The 14,324-nt window shown below is 51.5% G+C and overlaps 2 protein-coding genes across 2 annotated transcripts in view; both read left to right on the top strand.

The window, feature by feature from the left end:
• Positions 1 to 4,386: 4,386 nt before the first annotated feature.
• LHX9 (LIM homeobox 9) overlaps positions 4,387 to 14,324 on the top strand; it is a 28,903-nt gene continuing 18,965 nt past the window's right edge. Inside the window, exon 1 of the mRNA XM_004685482.2 lies at positions 4,387 to 4,433. Within this exon, the coding sequence (XP_004685539.1) occupies positions 4,406 to 4,433 (28 nt within the window). The 5' untranslated portion in view covers positions 4,387 to 4,405. The remainder of the gene's footprint in view (positions 4,434 to 14,324) is intronic.
• LOC105853798 (LIM/homeobox protein Lhx9-like) lies at positions 9,650 to 13,529 on the top strand. The gene is made up of 3 exons (XM_012726748.1): positions 9,650 to 9,823; positions 11,720 to 11,922; positions 13,049 to 13,529. Exons 1-3 carry the CDS (start codon positions 9,650 to 9,652, stop codon positions 13,527 to 13,529), a joined length of 858 nt encoding a protein of 285 aa, XP_012582202.1.

The raw sequence follows: 14,324 nt of genomic DNA, 5'->3' as shown, positions 1-14,324 counted from the left end.
CCTGAAGCCTGTTGTAAGGGTTTTAAGGGTCTTATGCAACCAAGCAGCTGGTGACTTCTCCCACATTCCTTTCAAAATAAAAGCCCTCTCAAATGTAAAACAAATGAAAAACTAATCAAGTAAGGTTCTATTTTTCTCCCTAATCGCGATTCCTTACATTTCTTTTTAAGTCAAATATTAAATTATTTTCCCAAGGTGATGGCATTTTCAGTGTCCTAGTGTCCCCTGTGCCTTACCTGCGGTGACCTGATAACCCTGCCCTCATCCATGGAGGGCATGGCCGCCTCCATGGCTGTGGCAAGGCAGCCTGTATGGCCTGGTCCTCTGCAAAAATTAGTTTGAGGTGAATAGGAGAAGGGATCTTGTGTGTGATGGTAGAAGAAAACAATCTATCTAGAAAGGTTTCTGGACTTCTGGGAGTCCATTTCCTTTCCATTCTTAGGTCAAAGTGCCACCAGCCAGTTCAAGGTTTTCTACTAGGTTTATCACCAAGCCCAGGTGGGGCTTTCTGCAGAGGTCCCAAGAGGGAGGAGAGAAGGAAGTGGAGAAGGGTCCAAAGAGAAGTGGGAAGAGCACAAGGGACTACGGTGATGGGACATGTGTGAATTGGTGGTGGAATGTCATGGGAGCTACACCTGAGAGGAGAAAACATACATGGTACAAAAATGAAGAATGATGTAAAATATACGTATAATAAAATAAGTAAAATGCCTGTCTTTCTGGAACACAAAGGAAAGAGAAAAGGAAGTTCATTTTGAAAAGGAGCCTCAATATAAGGCTGAATTTTGAGAAAACCCTTTGGCAAATAGAAATTTGTTTTCCTGAGACTTTCTTCTTGGAAGTGGCTCTTTCCTCCTTCAGCCCATTTTCTGCAGGAGGGAACTGGCCCAAAAAGAAAGACTGCAGAAGTCTGTCATGAGTGACCCTCTTGTGGACCTCAGTGATGGACCATTCTTCCTGCCAGAAATTTATACCTTGTTGATGACAGTAGCCAAAGAGGCACTGGTCTGTGTGGAGGTGGAAGGGAGGGGCTTCTTACTTTTTTTCTGCATCTGGAGTCCAAGAGGCAGATCTGAAGTTCTCCGATGTGGTTCTGAAGAGATGCTGTGAACCACAGGGCAGGGGTAGTGGTGGGGGTGACTGCTCCCACATTAAACACAATATGGCCACATAAATGGGCCTTGCTGCATGAGCCTCAAGCTATATTATATTTGCACATTGTAAAAGTAAAAATCAGGTTTCTTATTGGATGTGTGCATACAAACACATGCGGGTGCCCAGAAAATACTCTCCCATTTAATCAACTGTGATACTGCTTCACTTTCAAAGTTTCAGGAGACTCCTGCTACAAAGGCCTCATTTCTACATTGTTTGCAACATGGAAAGAGCCAACAGAAACTGGGGGATCCTGTGAGTCCCCCCCCCCAAAAGTGGGGGATAGATTCCCCAGACGAGTTATTCAATTCACAGGGGAAGGGTCCAGCCTGCTGCGGTCCACACAGCAGGTGGGTTACCAGGCTCACTCCCCTCCCTTCTGAAGCCACACTGGTCCCACTGATTATCAGACCAAAGAACGTAAGGCTTCCCCCCACACACACAGCGAGACGTGGGACTTTCAACATGTGGAAGATGCTCCCTGAGCCCTGCACAGGTCTTTGTCCAACTTCACCATTTCTTGTCTTAAATGTTCACAGTGCCTGTTCCACAATTTGTTTCATCCACCAGAACCAGCCAGGCATTTGGGTCAACAGACGTAAGTATAGACACGGGGGCCCACTGCCCAGCAAAAAGCAACCAGCACTTTGCCTTCCTGCCAGCACTTTGGGACCTAATAACCTGGTCAGCCCAGAAAGAACCTCCCCCTCCATGTCAACACCTGCCATTTTCATCTTGCTACCTCAGAGCGAAGGCTCTGGTGTGTGGACTAGACCACTGGCATGGTGGAGGATTTAAGGCTCAGTTCTATTTTTGTCCTATCCTGCAACAATCAAAGGGCACTATAGTTGTTAAAACAGATCCCTCCTTTGGAAAAAAAGTCAGACGGACACACACGTCAGAGAGAGTGTGTTAGTTTAGTTTGGGGGGGGGTGCCAATATCTTCCTGTGAGCCTCTGTGGAAAATGTGGTTTCTGAGACCATCCTACAGCGATCTTTACCTAAGACTATCTGGAATACCCAGCATCCCCACTATTTCTGCATGCCTTGCTGTGTGATATAGTACCCTTTCCACCCTGACCCTGCTCCCCAGACAGAGTCAACGTTGACTTCATAACACAGAACATCCACACTCATTCCCCTGTTCCCCCCATTATGAGTGTAAGAAAGTAACCTGGGTATGTTCAGTTTTAGGGAGATCGGGAGATTTGTGATGATGGCATTTTCCTACCCAAACTTTTTATAAAGTGTGATCTTCAATGTGCACTTCAGTGCATGCGTGCTTGTGTAAGCTTTAATCAAATACCTGAAATGGTTTGTGATCCCAAAGAAGATAAGAACTTTGGACAGGAATGCATGAGAGCAACTATGCTTTTGGGAGTGAATCCTTGAAAAGTAGAAAGCTAAGGAGGTCGGGATGGGAAGATCAAAGTGGGGGGGGGGGAGCTTTGAAGGGAAAGATAAACTCCTGGGACTATTTGGTTGAGTGGGACTGGTCAGTGAAGCAGTGTTGGGCTAGAAAGGGGACCCTTACCCCGGGTGCTCTAAACATCATTCCGAGATTTGGGGTGTGACCATAAAACCAGAGGGCTTTGACTTGCAGCTCCAGGACCCTGACCGCTGTTAAATTATGTAGCAGAGTTTATTCGCAGGCAAAGAGGTGGTCTATCCGTTCCGGTCCCACGTGCCACCCAGCCCATGCTGTGTTTACGGTAGGTGCACCCAAACCCGCGCGCCTTCGGCCCACAAACCCTGGAGGAGACAGTATGATAGCAGGAGGGAGGGACAGGTAGGGAAGGCGGAGTCCTCACCCGGACTCCCATCCCAGGGCGGCCAATCTCGTACACCCACTTCCCCTTCTGCGGGAGCCTCTCAGTAATCCCTTGCCCCCATTCCGACTGTATAGGGGCACACCGGTGGGAGAGTGGGTAATTAATTGGCCAGAGGCTCAGTCTCCCGGTTCTCCCTCGGTTTCCCAGCGGCCAGACTGAGCACTGGACAGCTAGGGCGATACAGACCCTCGGGAACCTGAGATCAGGTAGGCGACCCCCACCCTTTCCCTTGGCTAGAAGTCGTGTCTTACAGTTTGAGTCCCCCAGGCTTGAGTCGGTTTTCTCCAAGGAGCTAAATCTCTAACTCCAACCCCCTACGAGCCAGGGCCGTGAAGGAGCGAGAACCTCGCGTCTGACCTAGCGGAGAGTGCAGCCCGGGAGCGGCGGGTGCGTCTCCAAGTGCGGGGTCCCAGGTGTCCAGTCTTCGAGATCCGACAGCGTAGGAAGAACGTGGTGGGGGGAGGCGGGGATATGACTTGTTAGCAATCAATGGCTTAGCCCTGCTTCCCGCAGGAGCTACCGCCCATTCACCGTCCATGCAGGCACCAGCTGGCGGCAGCATCTTTAAGGTTCGAGCTCCTGGAAGGCGAAGACCCGCCCGGGGGCGGGGAGCCTCGGGCGCGCGGCGGGACTCCAGCCTCCCACTGTGCCCAAGCCTCAAGATGCTCTCGGCTTTATGAGATTCTGTTACGGCCGAGTCCTCCATTAACACCTCCCCTGATTATTGAGAGGTTGGAAGGGCTGAACGCAGCCTCAGAGTGTGTCTCCGGGCACCGGCCAGCTTCGGTGCCCTTGCCCACCACTCTTTCCTCCCGCCCCTCCCATTCGGAGGCATAAACAGAAAATAAAAGACAGGTGGAGGGAGCTGAAGGTCAGAGGTGGAGGACTGGGGTCAATTCCGCAAGAGACTGAGAGGGCGAGACAGAGAGAGAGAGAGAGAGAAAGAGCGAGACAGAGAGCGCGCGCGAGACAGACAGACAGACAGACAGACAGAGTTATTTTCAACGGCTTGTTTATTTGGATTAACAGAGAACCCCTTGGCGAAACCTGGGGACCGGTCCGAACCTCTGGCTGCCGTCTCCCGTTCTCCATTGCCCAGGACCGGGATATTGAGGGGACCATCTGAACCTGAAGGTAAGATTCCCATCTGGATTGTCTTGTCCGAGTGTTTTCCTACACTGGTTGTGTGCCCAGACGGCCGTGCGCCCCAGGAGCGCCTCGGACACCTACCTGAGGCAGGCGCGGCTGGCACCCCTGGGTGCTGAGGTCGCCGCGGGTAGAGTGGTTCCCAAACGCCCCACCTCGTTGTAGGAGGCGCTTGGGGCCCCCGGGGCCAAACAGCCAACCCAGCTGAAGGGAGGCTTTTCTCTTCCAGGACAACCGCCTGAACGGTGTGATCACCACCTTTTGCTGTGAGAATGCTGAACGGCACCACTCTAGAGGCAGGTGAGTCCTATGCCAGGTTCCTTCCCATTTTCCTCTGTCCTTTTTCTTGGGTCGGCGGGTTTGTGTGTCTGTGCGTGCGCGCGCTCACACACACACACACACACACACACACACATGCGTGTGCACACCTTTATTGGATGCGAAGGAAGAGGGGTGTGTGTTTGTCTCAGAAATCAAATCGCGCTTCGTAGGCTCTAAAACACAGAGTCTCGTTCAGTCTCCAGACAGGATTACTGATTCTGCTTTTCCCACCTTTTGCTTTCTTCTTGAGTGAATGCCTTTGGTTTTCTACGGGATGGGGGCGGGAGCGGAGGTCACGGTGACACTGAGCCTGTCTTCGCGGGCTTGAGGACGCGCTGGCGATCCTCCGCGGAGTTGCTGGGGGGCGTTTCCTAACTGGAAGGGGAGGGGGCTGCTGAAAGACAACGTTTCTCACCATGTAGAGCTTAACTGGAAACTGGCTTCACCCAGTTTTTTTGTTCAGTCCAAACCTCGCGCAGCCATTTCTTTGCGCGATCTCAGCGGACACAGTGCGGGACGTCTCCCTTTATTTCTGGGGCTACAGAGGGCCAAGACGCGGCAGAGCTCCCGTAAAGGGCCTTCAGCTTTCAGGAGCGCTGTGTTCTAGACTTGGCAGCCGCTGGGCTGGAAAAGAACCGCAGAAGGACCAAGGTTTGACGGGATCAAGCAGTCGGCGGGAAGCTTGGGAGTGTGCGGAGGGTGTGCTTGGGCAGAGTGCGCCGAAGGGCAGGCTCCTAGTGTGCCAGCCTCGCGGACCAAATCCGGGGCCAAGTGAGCAGGGGCAAATCGGCTCCTGGGACCCCAGCTCCGCTCGATCCATTTGCATCTGAAAGAGGCCTTTTTAGTGGGATTGAATCAGAGAGATACTACTGTGGCAGAGCCAGTCTGCTGTGCCAACCTTGTGGCCGGGGTAGGTTTGCACCTAGAGATTCTCTACGTTCCCAGGCTAGAGAGTACCCCTTGCTGCTTCACCTCACCCCAGTCTTCTTCACCTCGTGCCTTGCCGAGCATCCAGGACTGGGTGGCCTGGTGCTGAGTGCCAGGTTCCCAGCTCCAGGACAAAGCTGCTTTCCCCACTCCTCCCCCACCCTCACCCTAGGGTGTTCACGACTGAGCCAAAGCCCTGCTTCGGAGCCACACCTTTCAGTCCATAGGGGATGCTCAATTCTTTAATAGGGTCTGATGGAATGGTGACTTCTGCCCTTTTAAGGGGTCTTGGCCTCCAAAACTCAACTCAAAAGAAAAATTCAGTCACCTTCTATCAAGAGATGCAGGTTTGCTGGGTTTGCACCTTCCTGAATCCTAAAGTCTCTAGTTATTCATTCCCTTTACTCCCTTTCTCCTTCTCTTTGGGGAGATTGATTGGGTTGGAGCCCAAGAACAAAGTGTCCACGCTCACTGTCTCTTCATCTCAGGACCTGAACTCCTCCATTCCAGCTCCTCTATCCCACTGGAATAGTCATCCACCTTTCTGTTAACAGTAGCCAAATAGGTGGAACAGAAAGGAGTGAAATGCCTGTGTCCAAGAATGGGGGAGGGCTGCACCTTGCCAGGGTTCTGCCCATTGCTCCTAACAGTTTTGAGTTCAGAGAGGAGCCTGCAGTTCTTATTTCTGGTGGGAGGAGGGAGAACCCTGTGCACCTGACCCAGTGAGAGGCAGCAGCTCAGCCCCAGGAACTGAACAAGCCAAGAGGGAGCTCTCCAGCTTTTATGGAGCTCTGATGGGCTTTTCTGCGGCAAGCAGGAACCTGGTCTATCCTCCTGAGAGGGGAGAGAAGGTCGAGGCACAAAGCTGTTCTCCTTACAGTGCTTACAATCCTTTGAGATGATGGGACGCTTTTAGGTAATCTCCCAGGGCTCCAAAAGATTAGAACTCCTCAGGTCACACACCCAATTCTCGTAGCAACCCCCAGCCCCACCTTCTCCTCTGTAAGGAACCGTGTGAGAATCAGGGTTGGACAGATGGGAGGTTGTTTCTGTAGAAATAACAGGGACCTCCAAACTCCAGCAGCCCCCAGCCAGCTCTAACTTTCTATAAACTTCCTGTCTTGCCTGAGAAGGAAGAATCCTTGCAGTTTACTTCTTTACAGGAGGTAGCAAATCTTAGTTTATGGAGGAACTTATAATCTGAATTTTATAAGAAAAGGGACAAAGCCAACATCCAAGCAAAAGCCCTGCTCTGTTAGTTAGGTGACTAACTAACAAGTGGGTTTGGAACAGATGAAGAATGAAAGACCGGGATAGCGGGATGGCTGATGGAAATTCGGTACTTGGCTTCCCTGGTGACTTCACAAAGTTTTGGCTTTTTTTTTCCTGGCATTTTTTGTTAAACTTTCTCTTCATTCATTCTCCATTAATTCTTTTCATTAACGTTATCTCTTGCAAGAAAGAAGTGGTGTGCTTGTGTTCACTATTGCCTTTTCTGGGCAGAACCAAAATCCCACAAGAACCAAACCCAATTCCAAACAGTTTAGCCGAGAAAGCAGATGAGACTGGCCCCTAGATTGAGGGTCCTTGTTTACTTTTTTCCTTGGAGCTGCACGGGCTAACTGAGTGATGTTCTTCTGGAGACCCCAGCCATTTCTTCTCTTTCTCCTCAGGGTGGAGTGGGTTTAGCCACGGGTTGGTGTGAAGGCAATCTGCCCCTTTGTGAGAGGACCTGTTGTCTCTGAAAGTGCTGCTGCTCCCACCCCCTCCTAGGGGCGCTTTGGTTGTGCACGTGGGTCTGAAAAGCTCATTGATTTCCATCCAAAGGGGCTAATTACATTACTTACAGTAAATAGCAGCCCTGCTGTCCGGTAGGGCTGCCAAAGTGAGGGGGAGGTCTCCAGCTTAGTTCAGTTGATTGGCTTCATTTTTGTGTGAAATTGTGTTTTATGAGCTGTATTCTGGCACCCAGAGGATCATAACAGCGTCCAATCTGCAAATAACATTATTTTTGACCCTGAGAAAAAGCAAAGGGAAGCAGTGGAATTTGGGGTTTGGTGGAAAAGGTGACTCCAGCAGCTTCAGAGGATGATGCTGGGTGTAGGAAGTGGGGCGGCTCCATTGGGGTCCTCTCTCTCCCTCACTCCTTCTCTGCTCTTCGTCCTTTCCTCCTCCCTACCATCCCTCTGTCCCTTCATTCCTCCATCCCTTCCTCCAGTCCTTCCCTCTCTTCAGCCTTCCTTTTCTCCTTCCCTCTCATCTTCCTCCTGCCCCATCATCCCTATTCTATCTCTCCCTTCTCTTCCCTCTTCCTTCTTTCCTTTCTCCTTCTCTTTTTCTTCCTTCATCATTGCAGATTTGGCCACAGTTCCACATCATTTCCCCCTCACTGAGGGAAGTAAGTCTGGACCCAGGGATGCCAGTGAAGGATTCTGGCTGTATCAGGACATAAGCCCGCTGTGCTGGTAAAACCCATGGAGAGTGACAGGAAACAGAGGCAGGCCAGAGGGAGGAAAGAAGAAGAGAGCTACCTCCTCTCTCTGGTTCAAGCCGGATTGGTTCCCACCACTGTGCCATGCTTTGGGTCCCTGCAGGGCTTCTGATGATTTGAATGAATTGACAATATTAGGGTATTGAGGGTGCCTTTTAATAGGGCCAAGGAGGGGCTGCCACTAACAGGAACAGAGGCAGAGAACAATCCCACCTCTTGTGAGGTGCTGGACTGCCATTCTGCTTGTCAGCTCTCACCTTCCCCCTCCTCCATTGCATGGAGTCCCTTTCACATCCTCTGAAATGTGTGGTGTATCCTGTTTTACAGTCCTGCAAGGGCAGTATGAGGAGCACACGTACAGAGGGCAAGTGCCTATCTCTCCTTAGGGAGAGGGGTTTCCAAGCGCAACAGGAATCTCTGAGTTGCTGATCACATTGTCAAGTGTCAGCCCACAGGGCCAGAATCACCAGTTTTCCTGCCTCTCTGCACTGGGTAGAGAACACTTAACCCTAGCTCATGGTCCACTCTCATGCCTGAGCTTTCCGGTCCTTGCCCTGTTCCTTACACTAATTTTTTAAAGAAAATCTTTTAACAAAAAAGGAAACTCTAGAAACCTAGGCTCTGTGAGCCCACTTTCACTTTAGGGGATGCTGTAGCTCCCTGGTACATCATCAGGGAGGTAAGGGGACCCACTATTAATCAGTGAGTTGGGGAAGGAAGGATTGCAGAGAGTTGCTTTAAAAAGTGAGCTGAAGAGATGGCAGGGAGAAGAGGGGCAATTATCTACACTTCAGTGAAGTGCACATATTTTTTTGTCCGATATTGACGTATTTGTGGTGCTATTCTCACAGGGTGGGGATCAGAAATTCCACAAGGAGGAAACCCAAGTTGGAGCTGACATTTTGTATGTCATTAGTTGGGGTCTGGTCTTGAACTCAGACCAAATAGTTGAGCTCTCTGCCTCCTGTTCCAGGGCAAGTGGACAATAAGGGTTCCTTTCCCCCTTTAAAACACGACTGGGAACTCTTGAGAGAGAGAGAGAGAGAGAGAGAGAGAGAGAGAGAGAGAGAGAGAGAGAGAGAGAGAGAGAGAGTGTTTTTGGGGGGAAGTTAATGCCTCCTCTTGTCTCACTCCTTCTTCTCCTCTCACTCCTTCTTCTCCCCCCCTTTTGTAATGTTTGTCCCCGCTTGCCCATCACCAGGGGGCTGAGAGGAGTATGACAGGTCTTTGTTGTCTGAATAAAAATCCGTGGCTGCTCCGGGGAGAGAACTCCTCCTACTAAATTATCAAAAATGGGCTGGCTTTAGTCTCTTAACAAATTGGACCCAGCTCCGGCAGGAGCAGTCCCCAACCCAACCTACAGGCACTGGGAACTTGCAAGCAGCCAGGGACCTCTGAAAATACCACTTCTTTTTCTTTCTTTGTGTTCAAAACTATTTTCTTTCTTCACCAGATTTTGTTTTTCTCCCCCCACCCCCGCAGTTGTTTCCCATTAGTAACTTGATCTCTCAGAGCAGTACGATTCGCCTTCTTCCTCTCCTTTCCCCTTCACCCGTGTTTGTTTTCTGCACATCTCCTTCACGGAGCCACTGGGGCTCCCCCCCCTTCTTTTTTCTTTTCCAAGTAGACCAAATTTCCAATCTGTCTGCTTCTTTCTTCTTCCCTCTCTCCCTCTTGCTTTCTGTCCGCGGCGTGTCGGCTCTGCCCCACCGCCTCGCCCTCTGCGGTCCCTTCTACTCCTTCATTCGGATGAGCTGAAAACCCCGGGCGTGTGTATATGGAAATAGTGGGGTGCCGAGCAGAAGACAACTCGTGTCCTTTCCGCCCCCCAGCCATGCTCTTCCACGGGATCTCCGGAGGCCACATTCAAGGCATCATGGAGGAGATGGAGCGCAGATCCAAGACCGAGGCCCGCTTGGCCAAAGGCGCCCAGCTCAACGGCCGCGACGCGGTAAGGAGGGCCTGCGGCGGCGGCGGTCCCCGCGCCCGCGCGCGCTCTGCGCTGCGAGCCTCTTCCCGGGCCGGCCGAGCGCACCACGGCGGCTCGTGAGCGCGTCTTCTCTTCACCCGCGGGTGGTTTTCTCCTGTCTGCTTGCTTGGGGGACTAAAAAAAGGCCTCCCTTCAGATTTGAAACGTCTACGCAGTAGAGACCCGGAGCTCGCTCCCCGTCGGAGAGCTGGGCGTGCCGTGCCTTGAGTGAGAGGATGAGGATGCCTTCGTCTGCAGACCTCAGACCCGCGCTCCTGTCCCCCTCGAGTCCCCGGCGCCTCCCGGGTGGGGAGCAGCGGCCAGAGGGCGAGCTGGACGCGGGCCTTGGTCGGACGGAGCTGCCCAGGAGCCCCAGACACGCAGGAGCTCTGGGGGCACTGCTCTGGGGTGCATGATGGCACCTTTGCCGTGGGCTGGAACGCGACCGGGCCACTTGCGAGGTTCCAGACGCTCGGATCTAGGGACCCCCAAACCGAGCGTTTTTCGTAGTCTCTGGTAGTCGGGTTGGACTTCTCTAGTGAGACAGGACTGCATTCAGCTCCCTGAGAGGGCGCATGCAACGTGTTGTGGGAAATAGAATTAAAAAAGAATCCAAAGGAGCGGGGACTAGTCCAAGAGCGAGGCAATTCTAACCTTTAACCGATATAAGCAACTACCACTGTCACTACTATTCATAATACAAGTCACTTCTGCTTAATAAAGAAAACCAATTAAGACTCCAGTGCTTCCCTTTCCACTTATCAGCTGAAGAGGGGACACTACAAAAGTCTCGGGAAATGATTTCAGCCAAACAGAACTGTGCATCCACTCTGTAGATTGCTCTGGGCTGGTCAGCGGTGTTTTGGGTTCCGCCACGTAGTTGAGCGGGTGGGAGCTTCTACATTTGCAATGTGATTTCAGTTTACGTGTGAGGGGACTAGTCAGAGTAAAAGGCGAAACTTTCCCTTTCCAGGCCCGCTAAAGTTTCGTGGAAGTACTGCAAGCATTTTTGCTAGTCTTGAGGGAAAAGTCCAGAGATTAATTCCCCCCCCCCACTCCCCTTTGTGGCTATCCTGTGTAAAAACAACAACAATAGCAACCCAAACCTGAGTTTCGCTAGGGGACTGAGTTCTCTAAGAGGAGGTTTTTCCACGCTTGGCCACATCAGTAGGACTCAGGCGGGAACTTAGGCACTAAGATTCTCAGGACAAAGATCTCCTGGGATATTGATGCCTGCGTAGGAAAGAGGGACCGTGCAGAAGAGACCGGACAGCGGACCCTCCCGGGGAACAAGCACTTTACATCCTTTCTAGGAAAGGACCCATAACCCTGAAAATTAGAGGAAAACAATATCCACCCCATACATCACGATCAAAACAATGTCAGACAAACTATGAGCACACATATCATCTCTCCCTTTTAATTACCACGCTACCGTAAGATTTTAGTGAAACAGAAATGTAACATTGTTTAAGAAAACAATCGGGGTTCCTTCAAGTCTCCTTCACAGTCCCTAGTACCAGTTTCCGTTGTCTTATTTTGTGCGCATTGAAACCCACCCTTTTTAGCTGGTAATTATTCGAGTTCAGGAACATACAAACTATAGTCAACGCGGACCCCTTAAAAAGAGGCTAGAGATAACTGGCCTTCGAGTAAATAGTCCGGGAGGACTCGAACGCTGGACTCAGGCAGACGCCACAGAAAGGCAGTAAGCAGCAAAGGAGGCAATTGCAGAGGTTCCCCGACGTTTGCCTTTGCACGTGGTCCAGGCCCTAGGTGTGCTCGGGAACCGCTTGGGCTCGCGCAGCGCGGGGGAGCTTGGCTTTGTGCTGTCCTATCCGGCACCTTCCTCAGCCGCGCGGTGTGTTTGCCTTGCAGGGCATGCCCCCTCTGAGCCCCGAGAAGCCCGCTCTGTGCGCAGGCTGTGGGGGCAAGATCTCGGACAGGTACTACCTGCTGGCCGTGGACAAACAGTGGCACCTGAGGTGCTTGAAGTGCTGTGAATGTAAGCTGGCCCTCGAGTCCGAGCTCACCTGCTTCGCCAAGGACGGTAGCATTTACTGCAAGGAGGATTATTACAGGTAGTGCACCTCTATCCCTTACGCACCAGTTACAACTGGAGGGCCAACCAGCCCGACGTTTTGCCCAGAGCCCAAGCGTCCGCTCTTTGTCCCGCTACCTTTTGCCCATTGGGGATTCAGTTATCAGTCTCCAGACCAAGGAAGGTTCCAGTGCCCCCAGATTGGCAATGAGGAAGGGTGGGAGGGACACCCTTGGTCTAGAGATTTATCAATGCAGATCACACATTGGTGGGGTTGGGGGACAGTTCTCTGTTAGTTTTAGGGAACTGGGGGATCCTCGAAAGATTGAAACAAACGCGTCTTCGTTCACCAAAAGTAGAGCTTTATTATTATTATTATTTTCCGTTTACTGCGAATTGAGCAAGGTCCACGCCTTGCATCTGAACTGGCGGCCCGGGAGGCAAGGTGTTGGGTTTTTCTCGAGCGTGGCGGGGAAACCATGTAAATGACCAGGGAAAGGTCAATTACAAACCCAAGCCACTCAATTCCGAGTTCCCTTTTCCGCCCCTTAGATCCGTGCCCGCCAGACTGGTGAGTAAACTCAGCGGCAGGCGTGTTTATTGACTCTGCCTGGCTATGTTTCTGGACTGGGAAACACACAACTTTGTGCAGATGCTTTAGCTCCCCTCTCAGCCCAGGACAGAGGTGGCTAAAAAAAGAATAAGTTTTTCGCTGCAAAACTGTCATTTCTCCGAGATTCTGTTTTAACGCTTGCACGCATACTCACACATCTAGAAATAACAATACCTCCCACACCCAGTTCTTAGACCACACCCAGTTCTTAGACCTTTTTGTAATCGACGAAATGTTTTCCCCTGACATCGCAATTTAATATTCGTTCGATAGCACTGTGAACTAGCGCGGGCTTCTTTTTAATCTCCACTTTACAGAGAAGGAAAGTGAGGCTCAGTTACCGATCCCTCTGTTTTTAATGTAGGGATTCTTTGTCCTGGTTCAACAGAACAATTCAATAAACAAATACAATAAATGTCTGAATGGGGCCGTGTCCTCTCCTCCTGGAGCTCCCCACCCCAAGTTCTCTGTCTTGCGGCACTGCTAACCAAGCTCCAGGAGTGGTAAATGCCTTTGCCTCAAACAGAGATCTGACTAATCTGTTTCCTTCTAGAAGGTTCTCTGTGCAGAGATGTGCCCGCTGCCACCTTGGCATCTCCGCCTCCGAGATGGTCATGCGCGCCCGAGACTCTGTCTACCACCTGAGTTGCTTCACCTGCTCCACCTGCAACAAGACCCTGACCACGGGCGACCATTTTGGCATGAAGGACAGCCTGGTGTACTGCCGCGCGCACTTCGAGACCCTCTTGCAAGGGGAGTATCCACCGCAGCTGAGTTACACCGAGCTGGCGGCCAAGAGTGGCGGCTTGGCCCTGCCTTACTTCAATGGTACCGGCACGGTCCAGAAGGGGCGGCCCCGGAAGCGGAAGAGCCCAGCGCTAGGAGTGGACATCGTCAATTACAACTCAGGTGGGCCCCTGTCATCAATCCCCTCTCCATCAGCCCCAGCTTCCCGCAGCTGGAGGGATTCCACAAAACGCAACCCAACCCCAACCCCACCCAAGACTCGGTTGCGAGTGGATGCTTTACTCTAACCAGCCTCTTTTCTCACTACAACTCCCTTTCACTCAGAAAGAAGAGAAAGAGACATAGGCAGAGACAGAGAGACAGAGAGGAGCTAGCCAGAGGGGGAGGGAGAAGGGCCTTTATTTAGGTTATAGCAAAAAGCACATTCATAAGCAGGGGACTGCGATGACTCCTCCAACAGGCAGAGCCAAATCCTTGTTGCCCATTAGTTAATGAGCCCATTAGTTTCTGGCTCCCAATTGGAGCAAAACAGCCCCAGGGCAATTCCTGTGTGGAAGCCAAATTATAGATACTGGAGGAGGTTTTCCTAAATACTGAATTTTTTTTTTCAGAGCCCAATTTCAGTCTGTTTAGAGGGGGCAGAGGCTGTGGTCACCAGCACAGAGTTAATCAGGAACACAGTTGGCAAGAATGTTGAAACAACCAAAAAAATCCCTGATCTTGGTAAAAAGCACAGCTGAGCTGGCCTGCCCTTCCACTGGTCAGGGTACTCATGCAGCCAGCTCCATCTCTGGGACATTCAGCACCACCCCCCTCTACCCCCAAAGAACATGGAGGGCATGTCCTTAGGTCACATCCAGAGAGCCATCCTGTTACCACTGGACCGGATAGCAGCTCTTTCTATGATTTCCAGTCCCTAAGAAAAAGAGTTCCAGAAAGTCCTAGGCTAATATTTTGGGGAGCCCGATGATTGATTTAGCTGCTCTGACTTCCCTGTCCTGGCCTGGCTGGGCATCTCAGCAGGTAGGAGATTCAGGTCAGGGGAGTCATTCTGTTGGAAGGGGCTGCATTGTCCAATATGA

The sequence above is a fragment of the Condylura cristata genome, unplaced genomic scaffold (genome assembly GCF_000260355.1).
Source record: "Condylura cristata isolate star-nosed mole 26May11 unplaced genomic scaffold, ConCri1.0 scaffold00018, whole genome shotgun sequence".
Classification (NCBI taxonomy): domain Eukaryota; kingdom Metazoa; phylum Chordata; class Mammalia; order Eulipotyphla; family Talpidae; genus Condylura; species Condylura cristata.
This window is presented reverse-complemented; position numbering and strand designations above follow the sequence as displayed.